Source organism: Abramis brama, assembly GCF_963993115.1.
Source record: "Abramis brama genome assembly, chromosome: 20".
In the NCBI taxonomy this organism is placed as follows: domain Eukaryota; kingdom Metazoa; phylum Chordata; class Actinopteri; order Cypriniformes; family Leuciscidae; genus Abramis; species Abramis brama.
Window position 1 is genome coordinate 30840959 of NC_139982.1, and position 23723 is coordinate 30864681.

The window sequence follows — 23723 nt, forward strand, 5'->3', positions numbered from 1 at the left end:
TATTGTCAACTTTTGACCCTTTCTCAAAATACATTTCATTTAGGATTTTTCTAAATATCTTTGACATGGTCCTTTTTACAAAGTATGTTAAGGTCCCAAAAGATAACCAATAACAGGGAAAGAGCTCTTCAAGAATTTTTTTTAAAATAGAAGATAAAAAATAAGCAAGGATAGGCAAATTAAATATCTAATCTACGATGCAATAAATAAAATACAGTAAACACAATTTTTCAATAACTGATATGGTGGCAATACATTGTGTATCAATATAAGAAATTATTTTTAGGACCATTACGAGTTTTTGCATTGTGACATTATTTTCATGACAATTTTCACCCCACATTCTCATTAATATATTGCAAAAAACAAACACACACACATTTATTTATTTATTTATTTACCTTCTAGGCTCATGGTAGTAATTGTTGTATACTAAATTTAATTTAAAAAAATTATGTTAATGAAAAATGTTATAAATGGCCCTTAAAATAGGCTTTATTTTATTTATTTTGATATTAAGATTAATTTGTGTCAAGGGTTAAACTGACTTTTAATGACTGTTAATGCAGTTCTTTTAGTGTTTAAAAGTAATGTTTTGTTGAAATAACAGTGGACACAATGAAGAGATGTTAGCCTGATGTTCAGACTCTTAAGGGTTAAACAATCGTGTGTCGTAACCTGAGGTTAAGTGCCTCACTGGAGCACAATGGTGATTGTTCATGGATTAACCCCTTGCACGGCTTGAACCTTCAACCTTTTACTTAGTAGCCCAGATTTGGGACGACACAACCACGCCACCCTAAATCTAAACCCTGAAATGAACTAGAAAAACAGCTTTATTTCTCAGCTGAGGCCACGTCTAATCCACATACGCATCCTTTTCTCTACGCTTTGGCCTTCAGTTCATACTGAGACAGCGAAAATTTAGATTTTTGAAGACGCTCTCCCAAGTGAATAAATATGAGAATGGAGGTTATGCATGTTTAGTCATGTGATTTAGATATCTATGTTTATACCAGTATGTGCCTGCGATGTGCAGTGTTGCTGAAAATAAATCTTCTGGATGTTATCCATGTTAAGGCATTCATGCAAAGATGCAAAACAATTGCAATTGCTGTCCTGCGACAAAACATGAGGGCAAATGCAAAGTTCTGTCATGAAACTCTAGATGGCGCAGACTGATTGGTCCTTAACTCATTCTGCTTGCAATCACATCATTCTCTATAGGGCACAGCTGATTGGTTCCTGCTGTATCAGTAGCCAATGAGCTCGCAGCTCAACCTTCAAATACTTGGTCAGCATTTGCTGTATGAGTTGAAGCACGCTTTCAGAAACCCTCCTCCTTCCCCAGCTCCACCTGTATAGATCTGCTATGGGTAATTCATGTATGCTATATTGTACAGCAGCAGCAGCATGTCTTACTTGCTCACAGCAGTGTGTCGTGTGTGTATTGGTAGTAGTAAATCCCGTACTTGACCAAGTACTATTCGACCAAGACCAAACATATCAACAATGTCATATCCATTGCCATGCCAAGCATTTAGAGAGCTGTCGTGACAGAATTGAGTTTTAGACCAAGCATTGAGTTGCAGTTTGGCCAGCTCTCTGTAAGTGGTGAGGTGTTTTGCTAATTAAATGATCTTGGCAGAAATATATCATGAGAACTTGACCTCTGACCTCTCTGTATGATCTTTTGTCACATTTTACCCATTCGTAGTAAGATGATTGTAGCGTTTTCCGACGGTGCGCACTGCGATTTTGTCCACGATTTGACCGTCTGAGACAAACTTTGCAAATCCTAAAAGATTCCTCTGATCCTAGGCTCAAATCTGAAGTCTCTGATCTCTAGTTTGACATGTTCACCGACAGCTGATTAATGACCGTTGTGATCAGATTTGACCTCAGACGAATTTCTGGCGGTGTCAGAAGATTTGAGTCTCAGTCAGTGATTCTTCTACAACCACCGTCACATTGTCTTTGTTTTCATGACCAAAATGAACATTAGAGATTTCTTTGTGGATCATGTTCGTACAGTCTGACAAGCAACAATCGTAAAGGACTACTATAAATCGCAAAGTGTGCACCCGGTTTTGAAACTTTTAGTGGACGGAGAGCGTTTTGTATGTGGATAAATGCAGACGTGGCCTGACATGTGTCTGTGTTTTGTAGGTGCTTCAGATGGACGTGAAGTTGGAGAACATCCTGAAGATCCTAATGGAGCATTTCCAGCCCAAACCAGAGCTACTGCAGAAACCCAGTCAGTACAGCTCTCGCGTCACCGTCATGAAGCGGCCGGGCGTCAGCATGGACGAGAGCCAATGACGCGCTCGCATGGACGACTCGCGCAATGCATTGTGGGAAACGGGGTCCGAGCGGAAGAGCTTGGTGTTTCCTGTTTCTGACTACAAACTGAACATCATATGAGTAGCGAAGTGGGAAAAGTGGTTGTGTGGAGATGCTCAGAATCTCCTGATCCAAGCTAAACTGTCCGTCGTTCATTATTTGGACGCATTATTTGATTGTTTTCATGGTCAGCGCTCTCACAGATGGTGTCGTTCGGACCCGTTTTGGTCAAGCAGGGATCATTAATAACGTTTCCAAACACAGCACTGATCCAGGGTACGACTCAGGCCGGCGTTGATGTATGGCTGTGGTAGGGCTTATCAAAACAGCAAAACACCAATGATAGATGCTAATGAAGTTTAATAACGCGCTGAGAAAGAAGGCTATTCACGGCTGTTGACGTTGAGACGAGAGCCAAGATTCCCGACAGTGGATCAGAACTCCAACCACGCCATAATGCCCTTGAAGCACCTTTTAGATGCGTTTGCTTGATCTGTGATCTATGATTATTTTTCTTATCTGAGATAATTAAACGCTGAAAGGCGAAGTGAGTTGACGGAAAATCAATTAATGAGATGAAAAAACACATTCCACTGATCTTTTCCAGAAACCACAACGCTGTCTTGAGGAAAATACCTTCATCCTGGATCTTTTCTCCAGACGTGTTCATCTGTTGGCCGTTTGCCTGGCACTGAATTAACATTGAATTCTTTCTGTTTTTTCATAAAGCAAAAACACACAATGTTACAGGGATGTAAAACACGGTAAAATCTCTATCTGACAGCTAGATCAGTTTTATCAAACGCCGACAACAGCTATATGAAAAATAAGGCAATGCTCAATAAATAGTTTAAACATTTATTGATTATGATAATAAGTGCAATAAAAATGATTACATTTAAAAAAAAAACGTCTAATACACTACTATTCAAATGTTTGAAGTCTCTTCTGCTCACCAAGACTGCATTTATTTAATCAAAATTGCAGTAAAAATTGTGAAATATTTTTACAATTTAAAAGAACTGTTTTCTATGTGAATATATATTGAAATGTAACTTATTCCTGTGATCAAAGCTGAATTTCCAGCATCATTACTCCAGTCTTCAGTGTCACATGATCCTTCAGAAATCACTGTAATATGATAATTTTCTTATTAACAGCTTCATATTTTTGTGGAAACCATGATACATGTTTTCAGCATTCATTGATGAACAGAGAGTTCTGAACTTTAAATTTTTTTTTTTTTTATAAAATCTTTTGTAACATTATAAATGTCACTTTTGATCAGTTTAATGTCTTCTTGCTGAATAAAAGTATTAATTTCTATTTAAAAAAAAAATCTTACTAACCCTAAACTTTTGAACAGTAGTGTAAACATTAACATAAAACATTATATAAATATTATAAAATATAATTTTAATAATATTTATTATATAGTATATAAAACATTTCACATATTGAATGCCATTATTAATAATAATAATAAATATTATTCATAATAAACATTTAAACATTGTAACTAATTGATAACATGCGGTCACAGGTGTCTGTTTATTGGTATTTTCTATTTTAAAATATATTTTATTCATTACTCTTAATTGTTCCACAGGATCTGAAACCCTGAAGAAGAGAGAGTTTATGGCTAGATAAAGTCTTGTCTTTTTTGCTGCTGCTGACGCGACTCTGTACAGTTTTATAAAACAAAAAGCAATGTAAATATTGTAGTAATGCCTTATTATATGTAGTGCTGAGGGTTTGGATTCATATTCTGATGGAATGATAAACTGATCTGTTGTAATCATTCGCTCCAGAAAACTGTAGTGTAAATAAAACATGCATTTAATTATGTATCACGTTGCATTTTGGCCGGTTGCATGCGGGAGTACCTGTCACGCTTTGAGTCACACATCATGTGTGAATGATTAAAGTTTGGAGACTCAAACGACCCGGAGAAATTGAAAACGACTTGTTTCCATCGGCTTATTTCTCTTCAGCAAACCACGTATTCTGTGCACAATTTAATATGCAGAATATAACTGCACATACATTCAGGTCTAAGCCCAAAACATGCGCCTGAGAGACCAGGGGCCTGTACCATGACGGGAGCTTAACAAACTCAGGGTTACAGGATTAGTTTTGAGTGGACAAAACCAAACTAATCCAACCAGGCTTTGTTGGTACCATGATGCTGATCATCAACTTTCTCTGTCAACTCAGGCTTTATACTGAGTTTAGGAGTGAGGTGTGACATCAGCAGTGAACAGCCAATCACACGCTGAGAAAGAGTGAAACTGCGATTAATTTCTCGCGAGAGAAGCGGCGCGATTCACGCAGAATATTACGAGATTGAAAAATATTATGCATTTAAACAAATTTACACAGCAAGAAGAAAATTAGTCTATGAAAGAGGACAACTAAAATAAAAAGTATTGCTATATCAGTGCAATTAAAGTTAGTTTATACAGTTGATAAAGGTATAGAGAGAATTGAACATTTCAGCTCACATCATTATCTATTGATTCTAAAGCGTATTTATATCACCTTCATATATTTATTCATTTAAACTGTGCGTAATAATAATTAATCAACTAAAATTGTACATGATGTGATCGATTAAGGGTATATCTAATAACTAAATCATACAAAATTATTATTCTAAATAAGCATTAGTGAAAGCCATATGATTTGGTCTTTAAAAATCATTTGCTATTTAGTGACTTTTTTTTATTTATTATTGAACAGATATAACCGCAAATACATAGTTACAACTCAAAACAGAATTAATAATGCAAACCATAATAAAAGCCAGTGAAAGCAAGTTAAATAAAAAGCAAGTAAAATAAACAGACAAAAAAATAATAATAATAAATTGAGCCAGGGGTAACATATGATTTAAAATAAATTCAAGAGAGAGAGAAATGCCTTGAGTCCCTATTTGTTTTCATTTTAAAAAAGCATAAATATTATACTTTGTGCACAATGTAACAGACTTTAAAGCTTTGGCATTGTTGGAAGAAGAGATAGTCCCCAAATAACAATTCAGGTCTTTACAAAAAAATAACAAAAAGAGGTTTGACAGACAAAAATTTACACTTGTGTACAAAAAAACTTGGCTAGAAAAATAAACAGATTTATAAGAAAGTACTTGTCTTTTAGATTCTTGTCAGAGTTATAAAATCCAAATAAGACACCCTTGAACACCAAAGAAAAATTTACTAATAAAGACGCACGTACAAACAGACAAAATGTCTTCCAAAAAGTAGCTACATGAACACAATCCCAAAATTAGTGACCTTTAATGTGGAGTAGAAACAGGTGGAGTGACTCATCACACATGTGACACTTTGCTCACAGCTGATTGGTCCAATTTCGGTTTGCAACCTCTTACCTGGAGCATCACCTGTCCCGGACCAGGTTAGCCGTGGAGCGCAAGTTACTATAGCGATGAACATGCTAAAAGCCAAACCACTTTCATAGTGCCTAAAACCCAGGGTTGGCGCAAACTAAACTGAAACACACCTGGCTAACCTAAACCGCCTCATGGGACAGGCCCCTGGAGGTTTGGTTATGGCTCTGAAGTGACGGGACCTTGAAGGAGAAGTGGAGAAGTGGAGTGTACAGGCCCAGCTGTGTGCAGGACACACACTGACGGCCTTTCATGTGCACAATCTCTGCGCTTTCAAAGGCCGTTTGATGTGTGAGCGCTGGATCATCCTCTATCCTCATGGAGAAGCTTTCTGGATCTGTGACTGCGAGGTTCACTTCTCCTGTGACGTTCCAGCAGATCCTCATGATGAGTGATTCTCTTTAATGCCGTTTCTCACTTCGGTTCTGCTCGCTTAACATCTTTCAAGGCTGAAAACACACTCATATTTCCTTCTTTCTCCCTTAACCCTGTAAAGCCTGACATATAGGTAATGACAACCTGAAATATCAGTTTATTGAACCTTTAGACCAAATACTTTGATACGTCAGGCTGTTATAACCCGGGACATGCGTCTCTAGTGTGTTTATCGTGCAATTCATACGCGAAAATAAGTTTTCACATGCATAGGATATGCATGGGTAGGTTTAGTAGTGGTGTGCGTGTGTATTATACGCTATAAAGTGCGTATCAAATGCACGCGAAAACTGCGCATCATATGCACGTGACATAAAAACTCATTTTCGCATATAAATTGCACGTATTTTCATGAGATCAGGCTGAGTGAGAATATGGAGGAAGAAAAACAGCTCAATTTTATTCAAAGAAAAAATATGCAGTTTGGTGCAGTTGCTAATATTTATATGGCAAATGAAGGAGATCTTTATAGCAGAAAATGCAAATAAATAGCCTATCAGTCGTCACTCTATATCTGCCAATAATATAAGATTATTGTCTTAGTAAGATGAAATTTAAATGATCAAAGCTAGTTTTAAAACATAATGCAATGCAATACAATGATGATTAAAAGATGCACAAATAAACCTTCCGTCTGATGATCATATTTGAACATGACATTAAAAAAAAGATAATCTAATAAATCTTAGTTGCTTCAGTTCAGTAATGTTCATCTTGAAATTTTACACTGAAAAAAAATAAAATAAAAATTTGATATTATCAATAATGTATGACAGCATGTGTTTTTACATTGCTTTAACTCGTCCAGATAAGTTCAGCAATTTTCAACAGTTTTTATAAGTTATAAACTGATTTTTTTAAAGTAATTTTAATGTCATTTATATAGAAATGACTCAAACATCCAAGTTGATTGTACTTAAAAATTGAAGGCAAAATTTTTTACTAACAATTATTCTTATGTTTTTTTCTTTCACAGCATAAAGACGTTTGTACAATTATATTAAAATATCTTTTACTAAAAACTATAAACTACCATCCCGACGACAGAAGGCATGGAGTAGATTGTGTGCAACAGGTTTTTCAGCTTTTTTCAGGATATTTGCATATCAAATATGATAAAGTAGACTTTATAGGGTTACGGTTTTAAGAATATACTGTGAATTTCACTAAAGGTGATTATTGCATTTCTGCAAACATGATTCGCTAGCTAGACGACTCATTTTAATAAGTTCTGCAAACTACACTGAAAAAAACTGTTGTAAAAATTGCTAGTAAATTTCACAATTCATTACAAAGAAATGGTAAGTAACAGTATTTTTAGTAACACTTTATCTTACAATATCTTAGTTACACACATTACATGTAGTTACTAGAGTAATTACTATAAATTGTGCATAATTACATGCAACTAACCCTAATTCTAACCCTAAAGTAATTAGGGAACACATATGTTCTTCTTACCATAGTAATAACAGTAATTAATGCATAATTACATCCTCAACCAATTCCTAATCCTGCCCTAACCCTATAGTAAGCACATGTAGTTATGTACTTAAATATATAATTATATTGTAACAATGACACCTTAAAATAAATTAAGTAATTATTATTACTCAGATGTATAATGTATAATAATTAAATGTATAATTACACTGTAACGGACACATTAAAGTGTAATAGTATTTTCTCATAAACAATAATCTTTGTTTTATTTGCAAATTGTTTTTACAGTGTAACTTGCAACATTTCTGAATAGATAATCTGCTAAAAAAATAAAAATCCGGTGTCTCTAAGGCCAATTTGGTCAATCTAGCGTCATCAGTTCGAGCAGTTCGACCGTCATCTGGTACAATGTCAGGTTTTCTGATGGCTAAAACAGAAGTTGGCAGTAATGCTGTCCAGAAATCCTCCACCTCCTCCATAATGGGGCCTGTTTGAGCCGATGACAAGCCCGAGGCGTGTGCCATTACTGGGGCCCCTGTGGCCCCGGAGCAGCAGCGGAGCCTGTGAAAGCAGACACTGGGGGGAACAGGTGTGAGGCGGGGGGGCGGCAGCTGCGCCTCTACAAATAGCAGAGCAGGAACAGTTGCGCTGGCGGCTGTTGTTGTGTTGGGCGGAGGGGCGGCAGTGACCCGTTCATCCCTCCATCCGTTCATCCAACCATCCATCCGTCTGTCCATCCATCCATCCGTTCATCCATCCATTCATTCATCCATCTGTCTGTCCATCCATCCGTTCATCCATCCATTCATTCATCCATCTGTCTGTCCATCCATCCGTTCATCCATCCAATCATCCATCCATTCATTCATCCATCTGTCTGTCCATCCATCCGTTCATCCATCCATTCATCCATCCATCCATCCATTTATCCATCCATCTGTCCATCCATCCATTCATTCATCCATCCGTCTGTCCATCCATCCGTTCATCCATCCATCCATCCGTTCATCCATCCATTCATTCATCCATCCATCCGTCTGTCCATCCATCCGTTCATCCCTCCATCCGTTCATCCATCCATCCGTTCATCCCTCCATCCGTTCATCTATCCATCCGTCCGTCTGTCCATCCATCCATCCGTTCATCCCTCCATCCATTCATCCATCTGTCCGTCTGTCCATCCATCCATCCGTTCAGCCCTCCATCCATTCATCCATCCGTTCAGCCCTCCATCCATTCATCCATCCGTTCAGCCCTCTATCCATTCATTCATCCATCCATTCATCCGTCCGTCTGTCCATCCATCCATCCATCCAACCATCTGTCCATCCATCCATCTGTTCAACCCTCCATCCGTTCATCCATCTGTCCTTCCATCCATCCGTCCATCCATCCATCCATCCATCCGTCCGTCCGTCTGTCCGTCCGTCCATCCATCCATCCATCCATCCATCCAACCATCTGTCCGTCCATCCATCCATCTATCCGTTCAGCCCTCCATCCATTCATCCATCCGTTCAGCCCTCCATCCATTCATTCATCCATCCATTCATCCATCCGTCCGTCTGTCCATCCATCCATCCATCCAACCATCGTTCATCCATCCATTCATTCATCCATCTGTCTGTCTGTCCATCCATCCATCCATCCATCCATCTGTCCATCCATCCATCCGTTCAACCCTCCATCCGTTCATCCATCTGTCCTTCCTTCCATCCATCCATCCATCCATCCATCCAACCATCTGTCCGTCCATCCATCCTTCCATCCATCCATCCATCCGTCTGTCTGTCCTCATGTCTGCTGCCAGTGTCTGGGAGCGCTGGGAAGGATCCAGGCCTGCTCTTTCTCTTTCTTGCATGACAAAAGTGAATTGACTTTTAGTTGGAAGCCTGATTTGTGACAATAGACCATCCATGCAATGGTACGATATATACAATATTACTGTTTATATAGATACATTTATATTGATTTATATATAATTTGTATATAATTATATGTGGGATTAATTTATATATAGAGAGTTATATTGTATATCAAATATTTTTTTATTTATTCTTATAATTAAATATAAAATTATATAATAAAAGGATTTAATATATAATTATATATAAAATATATAGATAAATGTATATTATATTGTTTTTCATGGAAATTATAAAAATAAATAAAAAAAGATTTTATAATATATTTTATGATATAGTTTTCATAATATATTCCCATGAAATACAATACATATATATAGGTTTTTTTTTTTACATCTATATATAATTATTAAAATATTTGTTGTGTTATTCCACGTCATAAAGCTGTACAAAGTTAATACGTTTTTTTTTTCTTCTGAAAACGTTGCTTTTTTATGCAAATTATTGCAAGTTGCAAACAAATAAATAAATGCATATGCTTATTTGAGGTGGGAAAATGTGTTATTTGGTGAAAATAAATAAACGTGAAAAACACATTTATAAAATCCTAGATGTGCATAAAAAAGTCATGTGACTTTGCCTTTTTTATTTGCATTATATATTACGTGAGGATTCCATTTCCATTTCTAAATATTTTTTGCATAAATTAAATTTAGCATGTTATCTGCATTAATAAGAGTGGCCTAAAATATCGTCCATCGTCGCGCTCGTGCCCGTCCTCACCCAGTCTGCTGTACAGCTGAGGGAATGTCAACTGAAACACATCATGTTGTTATTGAGCACACGTGTGGACTGGAGTGTGTGGTGAACTGGGTCGCATTGCTGTGGACTTCTCTTCCAGACGCGAGGAGGATTGCAGGCCTGGAAACACTTCAGTGCTGGTTTGGCGTCCCGAGGAGAATCAGAGAACAGCTGCAGTCGACTGGACAGTACATGAGCACACAGGCCGGGGACGACTGGACACACACACACACACACACAGAAAGCAGAAGGTGCGTGTGCATCATGTCGCAGCTGCTGCTGTTAAAGCCCTTTAAATCTTGATGAGAAGGTCGATCATCAGCCTTAGAAGGACATGATAAAAGTCCGAAACACTTCACAGATCAGAACTGCTGAGTTCAAACAGGCTGTCCATGACTTTTCTGCTGTTTCGGAAAGTCGTGGACACACAAACAGTTATTTATGGATATTTATGTGTGTGTGTGTGTATTTAATTTTTTTACTGCCAGGAAAAATGTCGTTTTGTAAAAAAAAATTATATAGCCTAAGCCTAGTATAAACATATATGATGACACAAATTAATAATAAACAAAAGTATTAGTTGTTTGTAATCATTTTTGTCTCCTTTATTAACTGATTAGTTAACTACCAGCCTAACTAAAATATAAACTATAAAGTTTGCCCAGTTTAAAATCTGTTTCAATGTTTTATTTATTTACCTATTCAAAATTAAGTGTGTGTGGTAACGTTGTGAAATAAAGTTGATATATATATATTAGGGGTGTGCAAAGCAGCCGGTATTTGTATCTGTATTTGTATTTGTTGAGGGGGGAAAAGTATTTGTATTTGTATTTGTATTCGAGTAAAATTCAAAATAGGTGTAAAAATCCAGTTTTTTTGCGTTACACTTCTAATTTACATTATAGTGTAAGTATTCTTTAATTATATCTATTATAATAAATATAGATATGCAATGTGTAAAATATTTTTTTCAAAACTGCATTCATATTTAATTTTAAAATGGCTTTTTAAACCTGCTAAGAGTTATCCAGCCAATAATAAGCCTAGAACTGCTTTTCTGACGGACTGATATTAATGACATAATGACGGCTTTTTATTTCATTTCTCATCTCCATAAATATATCTAAAGCTAATGCAAGGGCTAGAAATCAATTAATTCTTTGCTGATACTTCCTCGTCATCACGGAGAGCGCAGTTCGCACCGCTTTTTCCTTTCCACAAGCGCTTGTTCTCTCGTGGCGTTTGTCGTTGCTATGCAACCGTGAACATAGGCGCGCCTGGAAAAACGAGCGCTCTGCTCGCTTGCCGCGCGCCTACATTTGAAATCTGCACGCGCAAAAAACGCGCTATGTGAGCGAAATATTTCCATATGTGGCTCTTTCCTCCTATCTTATCAACAAGTGGACAGCCACCACATCAGCAGCACCGCCGGTCGCCATGTCTCATGAGGAAACGCAGCTTTTTGATATAAAGTTTTTCTTGTTCCCGAATACAAATATTTTTAAAGTATTTGTTCGAAATAAGTATTCGTAAAAAACACACTATTTGTGCCTTTCCGAATACCGTATTCGGGTTCGGCTCCACCCCTAATATATATATATATATATATATATATAGGCCTGTTTTTTTTTTTTTTTTTTTTTTTGGTCTTAAGTCAAAAACATTGTCTTTGGAATGTCCAGTGAAAAGTCTTCATTAAAATGTCATCTGTGTGTAACGGTGATGTTTTGACGCACGCACGCACGCTCGCACGCATAGCTGAGCAGATTATCGCGGACGGATAATGAAGTGTGTTCAGAAGCGCCGTGTTTCGGTCTGTGTGCTTCAGGAGCTCGAGCTGATAAAGCCTTTGACTGGCTGCAGGTGAGCCCGTGTAATGAACACTACAGGCCAGAGCTGGCGACAGCTGGGGATATCTGGAGATGTATGAAAGCCAAGCCAGACAGGGCGTGTGTGTGTGTGTGTGATAGATTCTGCGATTCTGTCTGTCAGGTGCATGTTTAATAAAAGTGATTTATGGCAATGACTGATGTTTAGTAGATATTCTCTCTGTTCCACAATCTAGTATGCTGCCGTGTTGTCTACTTCCTGCATAGGGAACAATGTTTTATGGGGCTGTTCACAAAAAAAAAGTGAATTTTTTTTTGTTTAGTTTTTTGCATTTACCTGCTTTTTACAGAGCCCCTAAAGGGACATGGCGAAGAAGAAAAAAATGAGATGGGAGGAAAAATTATTTGTCAATGCTTTTGCATTCACTCGCAAAAAACGCAAAAGTTTCTCAGGGGAATGCAAAACATTTCAATTTGTTTTTGAGTGCTCTACATAGGCAACACCTCTGTGACAAAGTACACGAGTATTAACCGTAGGATAGGCAATTTTGGAGTGGCTAGCAATAGCAAGCTAGCTTTGAAATCATAAGATCCCGCCTCCTTTCAGAGCGTCTCCAAAGCCACGCCTCCTTCAAAACACATGAACTGTACAGCCAGAGCAGAGTCTGCAAAGCGTCATGAGAGACAGCGTTAAATTACCACATTTTTCATTTTTTAAAATGTTACTTGTTTCAGAACGTTCTAAAAACATTCTAAAGTAACATTCAAAAGTAACATTCAAAAGTAAAATTCAAAAGTAACATTCTAAACAGTCCAAAGTTAATGTTTGCAGAATGATAAAACGGAATGTTTCATTAAAGGGACAGTTCACCCAAAAATGCAAATTAGCCCATGATTCACTCACCCTCAAGCCATCCTAGGTGTATACACTGTAATGAATTGCTGTAAAAATACAGTATTATTTTACAGCAACTGGCTGTTTTCTAATAACACAGCATATTGCTGTAAACTGCAATGCATTCTGGGGTAGCAAGGCGGTTTTACTCAAATATACAGAATATTGCTGTAAATCTCAAATCTACAGCGGCATTGTGGGATCTCCAACGGTCGAGTCGTTGAGATTCGGGTAGCGGCAAAAGGAGTGATTCACAACTGTGGTAAGTGATTTATTTTTTCAGGTTTTTTATTTTTCATGTCTGGTAACTATGTTGAGAATTACATGCTTTAATGACAACAGTTGGTATTCACGGGAACTTCGTGTTGATCAGCACACTTCGTCGTGATTATTTTATGGTGTTATCAAATTTGCACACGCAGTCATCTGTTAACATTGGCGCCGAAATGAAAACGCTTTGCTAAAGCCTCATGGAAGATGTGTCATATAAATTGTATTCGTCTGAAAGAAGAATGTCATATCCACCTAGGATGACTTGATGGTGAGTAAATCATGGGCTAATTTTCATGAACTGTCCCTTTAACTTTTGCATGACCACAAAAATGGAATTTTAAAACACTTTGAATAACTTAATGGGAACATTAGCAAAACGTTCTTAGAACATATTTTTGTAATTTTAATATGGGCCGTCCCAAACAGCGCACTCGATGTGGTCTTCACTTGTGCACCTCGATGTTGTAAATGGCCGTATTTCACAGCGAACTGCTTCTCGACAGTCTTCGAATTTAGTATAATGAATTTTTAAGGCCAGACAAGTCATTTGTTGACGTCAATTTGTAAAGAAAGACTAAATGTCTGTGCACATTTATATTCAAACACACATACCTATAGACTAAACGCGTAATACGCATGTGCACGATTCACAGATTCACGTTTTTGAAGTTTACGTGGAGATCAAGATGAAGTCAACGCTTGCTCCTTGGAACCTGTTTCAAGCCGCCAAACACTGTTGTCGTGCGAATGAACGGCCTGAACACATTAAAAGTTTTCAGTGAGAACGGTGTGGTGTTAGCGGCCCCTAAGTTAATAACTAATGATCTTTGTAGTGGAAGTGAATCAATCAAAACTAACTTTATCTGGACAATAACTTTATTCTAGAGCTGCTGTAAAGCCTAAACAATCTCTGTTACTGTAACTTCCTATTATCTCTGTAAAGCTGCTTTGAAACAGTCTATACTGTTAAAAGCGCTATATAAATGAAGGTGGCTTGACGTGACGGCATCACTTCCTCAAAAGCTTGACCTGTGAGACGTGAGACAGGACCTGCGTCAGATCTGTTACTGTAATCGACAGGCTACAGAGCATCAGTCTGGCCTGAATCCTCTTCACAGCCACTGGTTACTGGTCTACCAGCCGTCTGAGGTCACACGCAAGTCATTTATTGAGAATTTCATCTAATGACGTGCGTTGTGGTCGCAGGAGGAAACCAAACGGGGAAGCTCAGAGATTTCAATGAACTGCACAGGCCCTTGTTTACAGGAAAGGGTACGAGACCTGTGGTTAGCATTGCATTAGTGCATGAATATGAAGCACTTTCAGTCAGGAAATATACTTTATATCTGTGTGTTTTTGTTTTTGCTAGTCAAATCTTAAAAGACTGTTGCATTCAGACTACAAATTCTTCAACTTAGACACAGTGTCGAGATCATACATACAGGACAGGACGTTCTCCAAACTATGAGAACTATTTTCATTCATTTCCAAAGGGCCTGACAGTGGATGAACTGAGACTAAAGGTTAAGGTTTGGTGTTTCCTGTCCCGAAACAAGTGAAACACGGAGAGCTTTAATAGGAAATCAGATAATATACCTGAGTATTTCCTGTAGTTTGTGTGGACGGACCTGAAAGCTCGTTCAGAGGCAAAAAACTTTTTTTTCTGGTCAACATGATGCTTTCCTCGGGCGTTGAGAAGTGCTGTTCATATGCATCTTTCATGTAAATAATATTTAAAGTATGTTCTTTCATTCGGGGAAGGTCAAAGTGAAAATAATTTAAATAATTACTGTCCTGAAACAACAATAACTCAAGTGCATCATGCAGGGGATTGTGAGCCGTTTTGAGAGTAAAGTCAGTAATATTCATTAGTTTGTGAATTTAAATAGTCTAGCATACTAGCAGTATTTTTAAGGTAAATTGAACTTTTAGTTTTTAGGGCCTGTTCATGTTCATCGAGGTTTATTATGGAAGCACATTTCCATAAGAATAAAAAATATTTGGTAAATAGTCATAATTATGACATATAGTGTTGAAATTATGATATAGTAGTTATAACTATATAAAAAAGGCGAGATTGACACACTAAGTCATAATCATTATATAAAAAGTCATAATTGATAAAAAGTCAAACTGAATGTCTTATTATGACTTTTTAATCAATTGCGACTGCCATGATTTATCAAGATCAAAAGATTTAGTTTTGTTTCTTATATCTACAGTATATCATATTTCTAAAAAAGTCATTCTGCATAAAGACATGTTCTCCTAATGTTCATAATGACTGAGTGCTTGAATTGTTTAATTGTTTTGCATGTAAATCTGTACATATAAATGTACTTACAGGATTTTGCAATGTTTATTTTCACATTTATCACTATTTCAACAAAACATCACACAATGATATCGCAAGACCCTTTTATGGTACATTTTCATTGTTTTCGCTTTTCTGTGTGAGAACAGCTCAGAGATTGTGTAAAATAACTTGAGTTTCATAGAAGAAAGAAGGAACTACATGAGTGTGAGTAAATGATGATGAAGTGATAATTTGATTTAAGTAACCCTTACTTAAGTAACCCTTTTAACGTGGAAGTTATAACGTGCTTTTGGCCTGATCTGAGACTTTCAGATAGTTAGTAGTGTTTACTTTACCATCACAAAGACAAACAAAGCCTCATTGTGTGATAATTCCCCGTCAACCTTGTAAGAACGTCTAGTTGTTTTGTGTCACGTCTTTCAAACATGTTTCATAATGATCGACTCCCAAACCACTGAAATTGAAAGGAGCCACAGAATTGAAACCACAGACGTTTTATTTCCAGCTCTTTCTGACCGTGTCCTCCCAGTTTTGCCCGTGACTCAATGGACTCCCTGCGGCTGAAGTCCTTTCCATGGAACAATGAAGAGGAAATTTACGTTTTGCCCATTAAAACACACTGAACAGGGCTGGCGTGTTTTTATGCTCGGGTAGTATTGAGTTTCCTCGCATCTGATTGGACGAGGTCAGAGAGTCTCCGCTTGATGTCGAGGGCAAACCCTACATGACTTCTTTCTGGGCGACGTTGTTTTTGTCCTATACGAGTCCCAGACACAACAGAAGAGCGTTTTAACCTCTCGACGGCGAAGTGCACAGCACAAAGACGGCTGAGGTCACACACCTGCGCCTCACGAGACCTCAAAGCACTGATGCAGGTGTCTTCCTGTTTTTATTATGTGCATTTAATCCCTGTTTGCCTTTGTTGTTTTAAAAGGTTTGATTGTGTTGGTCTGTGCATCCATTTCGGTGGAACCAGTTCATGTGCAAATGTCAGTTTGGCCTTTTAATCACTTAAAAAATCGCTAAATGAGGGTGCGGTGGATGTTTTCTTGCTTAGATTTTGCTCTTTCATAGATCACGAGATTCATTTTGCATTTAAGTGTCACGTTTGTAAGGAGCCCTTAAAGGGACATGGTGATGGAAACATTATGTCAATGCGTCTGCGTTCTCTAACAAATGTTTTGCGTTCCCTCGAGAAACTTTGCGTTCCCCCAAAAAACGTGTTCCCTCACAAAACTTTTGCGTTCTCCTAAGAAATTTTGCGTTTCCTCACGAAACTTTTGGGTTCCCCGAGAAATTCTGCGTTCCCTCACAAATCTTTAACGTTCTCACTAGAAACTTTGCGTTCCCCCAAAAAACGCGTTCCCTCACGAAACTTTTCGTTTCCTCACAAAACTTTTGCGTTCTCCTAAGAAACTTTTGCGTTCTCCTAAGAAACTTTACGTTCCCTCGAGAAACTTTTGCTTTCCCCAAAAAATTCTGCGTTCCCTCACAAATCTTTAACGTTCTCGCGAGAAACTTTGCGTTCCCCAAAAAAACGCGTTCCCTCGCGAAACTTTTCGTTTCCTCACAAAACTTTTGCGTTCTCCTAAGAAACTTTACGTTCCCTCGAGAAACTTTTGCGTTCCCCGAGAAATTCTGCGTTCCCTCACAAATCTTTAACGTTCTCACTAGAAACTTTGCGTTTCCCCAAAAAACGCGTTCCCTCACGAAACTTTTCGTTTCCTCACAAAACTTTTGCGTTCTCCTAAGAAACTTTACGTTCCCTCGAGAAACTTTTGCGTTCCCCAAGAAATTCTGCGTTCCCTCACAAATCTTTAACGTTCTCACAAGAAACTTTGCGTTCCTCAAAAAACGTGTTCCCTCACAAAAGTTTTGCGCTTCCTCACGAAACTTTTGCGTTCCCCGAGAAATTCTGCGTTCCCTCACAAATCTTTAACGTTCTCATGAGAAACTTTGCGTTCCCCGAGAAACTTTTGTGTTCCCTTGAGAAACTTGTACGCTCTCCTGAGAAACTTTTGCTTTTCCTCACGAAACTTTTGCGTTCCCTATCACAACTTTGCCTTGACATAATTTTTCCTCCCATCTCATATTTTTTTCCTTCACCATGTCCCACCTTGCAATAAATTAAAAAAAAATCACAATTCCTGAGACTTTTTTTCTTGCTATTTTGAGTTTTCGTCTAGCAAATGTTTATTTATTTTTTTGTTCAATCAAAAATAAGCCAACCTAACAAATATTTCAAATATGATTTAAATATCGCAAGTGACTGTGCTTTGCGAATCTCAGCTGGAAATACAATAGTATTGTATTTTAGCATTGACCTAATGAATAATAGCCTTTCTGGAAGGATTCAAAGAGAAATGTTTGAGGTCATGTTGAGATTTCTGTCTTTTGATTGCAGACTTTGAAGAATCTTACAATACTTTAGCAATGTTTTTAAAGGAGGCAGATGGGACAGGCCCGCTGTTTTGCCTCGATCCGGCACTGAGCTCTGAACCTGTCACTTTCTAATTGCATTTCATACAGGTTAAATCGTAACATCCACACTTGGATTGGAAACTCCACGAAATTCCCTCTGTCTGTCCAAAACGCCTGTGTTTGTTGCTCGTCCCTGATCTCAGCAGTAAAGACGTTCTCAGGCAGATCAACTGATGCCACATGAATAAACACACGTTGTGCTATGCTTGGCACACTCAAACCAGCCATTAAAATATCACGTGGATTTTCTCGCCCCTTTTGGCTGGTGTCAGAACAATGTCGTGGATGAGAGAGTGGAGTGAAGAGTGACGTACCCACACTTTTTACAATGTTTCTGTCATGCAAATTAAATTTGACATTTGTATAGCTATACATTTGACTGAAAATAGCAAGCAAAAAGCATAACTGTGATTAGATGATTTTGAAAACGAGACGTTAGAGAGTTAATGAAGAAATAGACTAGCAGTGAGGAGCACCTGTGCCTCTCGCCACTCCCACTGTCAGTTTGTGTTTGAGTCAGCGCTGTGACTAACCGTTGGCATGTGTGTTTCATTCAGATGAGTAAATGACACGAGCGCCTGCTTGCCAAACCTAGGCAAGAAAGGTCACGCAGGGAGAGGACGTCACATCATTTTTATTTCCCCAGCTTCTTGCATAACTAAAGGATTGTATTGGTCTCTGGAATGGCTAAAAATACTATTTTGTTCTCTTTAGCATGAAGGAAGACTATAACATTCAGTGCATTGTTACAGCTAAATAAAAAAAGTGCATCATTTTTGTTTGCATGCTCAAGCTTTAAATGTGCATTCACTGAAAAAACAATTAGAAAATTTACTTGGCCAGTTAAAGTTTGTTGAGTAATTTTACTTAGTTGAAGTTTAATTTGCAATACTCTGCAAAAATTCAAGTATATTTTACTCAAACAATATAACACTGAATTAAGCCACGCTTTTAAAGTGTACACTTTACTTAGAAGAACATCTAAATAATACAGTAGATACTGTGTAGGTAAAAAGTGAGGAAACCCACGGCCTTAAAATTATTAAGTAAATAAACCATGCGTAATTGAAAAAATTAAGTTATGTGGAATTGTCAAGTTCACATAATTTTTTTTTCTTTAATTGCACATTAAGTTTATTTACTTGATCATTCCTCACTTTTTTTTATTTGTCAACTTATCACTTTTTACAGTGCATCTAATAGAAATAATGTGATTACTAAACCTAACAACAAAAGCAATGATTCAACAGTGTCAAAACAGTGAAAATGCAACCTTATTACTGGGAACACCATCAGAAAGTTAAATAGGTTTTATTTAATTTTATAAGTTTGATATTTACGCTTTAATTTCTACAAACCTAAATTGAGCACTAGTATAGAATTTACTTCTTGCCTAACTTATTCAGGTAGAAATAATAAATAAATAAAAATCTGTAGTATTTAATCACCACACAGGTTGTGTTTTGACAGAATATTATATAATGTTCAAATAAGACAGATGTGGGTTGAAATAATTTAATTCTCTTTTAATTGATTGCAGCACATTGTATAACCACACATAACAAAAAAGCACTTATCAAATATTTTAATCAGGCTCAGTTTGCAACCTCTTACAAATTTGTTAAAATAATATTACAACAAAATAAAAAAAAATAAAAACAGAAAGAAAGAAGCTACCAAAAAAATAAGCATTTACAAAAATAATGACTCAAACCTTGACCAAAAAAAAAAAAAAAACATTTTTAATTTCGAAAAAAAAAAGCTTGATATAAATAAGTTAGTTTTAATTTTCTCAGTGTTTTTACAAAGTTATGTACACAAATACACAGGCAGTGTAAATCGTTCAAATATTAATATTTACTTTCTCTATAAATACAGTTATGCATCAGGTTTCACCACAGAATCTTTTTGTAGAGTGTTTTGGTGGGGTGAAACACCCACTTCTGCAGTGAAAAAAACAAGGCAAAATCAAGGGTGATCGAGTCAAAGTCAAAAAAATATCAGTAGAAAATTTCACTCAAATTATAGATGATCGAGACACATCTTACAAAGAAATAATTTAAGAGGGTGAGAGATGTTTCTCCTCCATGGAAGTGCCTGATAGTAATACTGGTCGATGCTACAAAGGTTTGACCTCAGAGTTTCAACTTTTACATCACCTTAAAAAAAATTAAAAATAATAATAATAATAATAATAATAATAAAACAGGCTGAGATGTTCAGATCCTAAAGGATCCATTCAAAAGAACTGGTATTTTGTGTACCTCATCTGAAAAAGATTTTTTTTTTTTAATTTTTACACCACCAATATGAAAGCAGGCACACCGCCTTCAAAACGTGAAATTATGAACAGCATTTCGGAAATAATCTACACACGGCAATGGTGGCTCTTCAAGTCAAACCAAACTCACACCTCCAAAAAAAAAAATAGATTTGTCAAACATAATACTAATAATGTGCTACATATACGAAAATGAACAAATATATATTTATATACACAGGTAGTAAGAAAAAAAAAATGAGCAAAAAAGGAAATTAAACCTAATTGCACACTGCTACATACACCGCGTTCAGACGCAGTCGCTTTTTTTTTCTTTCTTGAGTGCCAGAACTTTAGTGTTTCTGTTTCAGTGCTTGAACACTCTTAGAGTTGATATGTTTTATTTTCCGCTCCACTTTCTCCCGCCAAAAAAAATCGTTCGTTCACCAAGCACTGAGGTCATCAAACCGCAGACGACGTCTTCAGCCCTGTCAGGAAATATCACAGAGAACACACATTATCGGTCAGAAACATCTTCATACATGCTTTCAATGAAAAAGAAAAACATCTTTATTTGTGCACACTATTATTAAATGCATTTTCAATAAAGATTACGCAACTTTCCATTTTTAGGTTTTTTTTTTTTTTTTTTGGGTCATTATTCACCTAATTTATTTTCTGCACTGATGTGCTTAGGCGATGTTGTAAAGGTTAACAATGGTGGCGATTGTCGAGTGAGTGTTTGAGTCGACTGCACCACAAACCAGACTATAACCCACACCAAAAAACTGAATGAAACTTAGGGAGGAAAAAAAATAATAAAAAAAAACGCTGGAAAATGAGATCATGAAACGTTTCGAGTCCCACCAAAGCAAAACACTCCTCATTGCTAATGTTATGACTTTACAGATGTGCGGCGACCGCCTGTTATTCGCTCATTGACTGGCGGCCCAGTGACACACTGATTTGGCAGGACGTTTCCTCACATGACCGACTGAGGTAACATCATCCTACGGTTACATCAGATTTCTGGACCAGGTGTTCGATCTAGACCTGAAACCTGCACTCACACTGCATGTAAACATTTAATCATGTTTACATGCAATTCTGTTGCAATGCACTGGCCATATTCGCACGGGTGTAAATGCATGCGTATAATAATAATAAACGTCATTCAGGTGTGAACACACTCATGAGTGAACACACTGCTGACGTGTAAAATGTTTTTCACTCTGAAGGAAACTGGAGCTCTCGTAGTAAATGCACCAGATTAACCCTTTCATGCACTTCCATGATGCTTTAAATACACATCAGATGAACATTATAACATAATGGTAAACTGGGTACTAATCCTATATTATTAACTTAAGTTTTTTTTGTTGCATACTACTCTATTTTTTTCATGTGCAAACTGAAAACAGTGTTTCTATCCGCTCTTCTGTGTAAAATTACTCAAATGATAGGATGCAAAAAGAAAAAGGAGTCGTGCTTACCTTGTGTTTATGTGGGTGTCGTTGGGTTGGGGTGTTTTCTGGGCTTTTTGGGTTTTCTGGGCGTTCGGGTCACTTCGTCCACACAGATGTGAGAGTGTTTGCTTTGACACGATGAGTCTGATGAGTCAAAACATGCATTTGTCATCTCACATCGGGTTAAAAACTAATTAAAATACTAAGAAACAGTGTAAAAACATGACTTGTATCTACCAATCTGAATCATTCATTTTAAGCATTTCGCACCAAATGCAACTACATTTTAACTTATCTAGCTTATTTTATCTGTGCATGATTGTAAAAGCTCAAATGCATAATGTTGTTGTGTGTCATAATTTGTCTTGCCCATTTAAAATAAATGCAAACATTTACATCTACATTTATTACATCAAACGGTGTGCTTCACAAACATAAGTTAAAATGCAATGAAAGTGGTGATCATGAAAGTGTGAAAGGCTTGAAGATAGATAGATAGATAGATAGATAGATATGCAAAGTGAAAATTCAGATAGATAATTATGCAAAGTGAAAATTCGGATAGATATTCATTATAGGCAAAGTGAAAATTCAGATATATAACGTTAGATAACTTAGATAGATAGATAGATAGATAGATAGATAGTGCAAAGTGAAAATTCAGATGCGCGGTCTATATATATATATATAGAGAGAGAGAGAGAGAGAGTAGCAGAATATTTTGAAAATTATGAATTATCATGATTATACATTCTGCTGAACTCAGATTGATAAATAAGATAATTTAGGAGAGAGACCGTGAGCGCGCATACCGAGACACGAGGGTCTTTTCCGCGGCTCTCGGGGTGTCTCGGGCGTCTCCTCGCGCTCCTCCGTTACCCGACACTCGTGATTCCCGTTAACATCCACATTATTGTCGTTATTATTCCCAGAGGAGCACATGTGAAGATTGGAGCCCTTCCCTCGCTCGGATCTGCTGTAGAAACCGGGAACCGAGCGAATATCCATCGCTTCCCACTGGAATCTGCCGTCGGCGCGCGGCGTGTGCGAGGAGAAGTCGAAGTTCCACGCGTCCGTCGACGCGTCCTCCATCGCCTTCAACTGCCGCTGGAAATCCTTCTTTAACTCTTCATGGTCCACCGGACCGAACAGGTTCCGACACGCCGATGGTTTGGGTTGATCGGACACTCGCGCCTCCATTCGCTCCAGCGTCGGGCTGCCGTTAGACAAGCGAACGTTAGACATTTCGAGTCGAAAACGCAAAGCCAACAGCTGTTATTAAAGCGTCAACGCGATCCAAAGCGACGGGCGTTAAGGCTAAACTCGCCCCGGTTGCGCCGCATGAGCGAGAAACACGGACAAGCGACGATCATCAAAACAAAAGCAGGCGTTCTCGATGGCCACTCCTGTCAACTGCGCGTCGTAGTAAAAGAGGGGAAGAGAAATAACAAGGCGAGGCTTTTCTGCGCCCAATATGGCGATGAAGGGGGATAGAGAACGAAAAAAAGGCGTGATTGACACAAAGAGCTCTTTAAACCACCAGAGGAACGCCGTGGATTGGTGCCTCAGAGATCCGCCTTCTCTCAACGCACATCCCCCACTCACAGTCCGAGAGAAAGAAGATCAACAAACACCCTAGCCCAGACGAGCCTCCGAGTCGCTTTAATGAACGAGTCGGTTCGTTCGAATGCTTCGTTTTTGAACCGGTTCACTAAATGATTCGCTGATCCGCAGAATTCGCCGCACGGCATTTAACGTGCTTATTGGTTTCAATGTTGTTAATATCGCTAAGTTTTCGAATAACTTTCAGCTGTTTTCAATTGTTAATGAATGTGTTGACTAAATAATTTTTCTGCTAGCTCAAAAAAAAAAAAAAAAAAAAAGCATAGGAAATGTTAGGTTTACTTCT

At 37.5% G+C, this 23723-nt stretch overlaps 2 protein-coding genes across 2 annotated transcripts in view; one reads left to right on the forward strand and one right to left on the reverse strand.

Annotated features, from left to right (window-relative positions):
* Window positions 1–3435, forward strand: part of kcnq1.2 (potassium voltage-gated channel, KQT-like subfamily, member 1.2) — a gene marked incomplete at its 5' end in the record, with an annotated part of 148552 nt that extends 145117 nt beyond the window's left edge. The window contains one exon of the mRNA XM_084095240.1: window positions 2170–3435. Coding sequence (XP_083951366.1) covers window positions 2170–2322 — 153 coding nt within the window. The 3' untranslated portion in view covers window positions 2323–3435. The remainder of the gene's footprint in view (window positions 1–2169) is intronic.
* A 16154-nt stretch (window positions 3436–19589) lies between these two features.
* cdkn1bb (cyclin dependent kinase inhibitor 1Bb) lies at window positions 19590–23314 on the reverse strand. The gene is made up of 3 exons (XM_084095120.1): window positions 22627–23314; window positions 21842–21958; window positions 19590–20836 (listed from the first exon to the last, which is right to left on the reverse strand). Exons 1-2 carry the CDS (start codon window positions 23057–23059, stop codon window positions 21849–21851), a joined length of 543 nt encoding a protein of 180 aa, XP_083951246.1. The 5' UTR covers window positions 23060–23314; the 3' UTR covers window positions 19590–20836; window positions 21842–21848.
* Between the last annotated feature and the right edge of the window lie 409 nt (window positions 23315–23723).

Bases quoted from the DNA above. Each gene is read 5' to 3' on its own strand.
- cdkn1bb (XM_084095120.1), bottom strand. From the start codon at position 23,059: ATGTCTAACGTTCGCTTGTCTAACGGCAGCCCGACGCTGGAGCGAATG. The intron at 21,959-22,626 runs GTATGCGCGCTC...TTGACTCATCAG, and splicing joins GAAAAGACCCTCGTGTCTCG to ACTCATCGTGTCAAAGCAAA.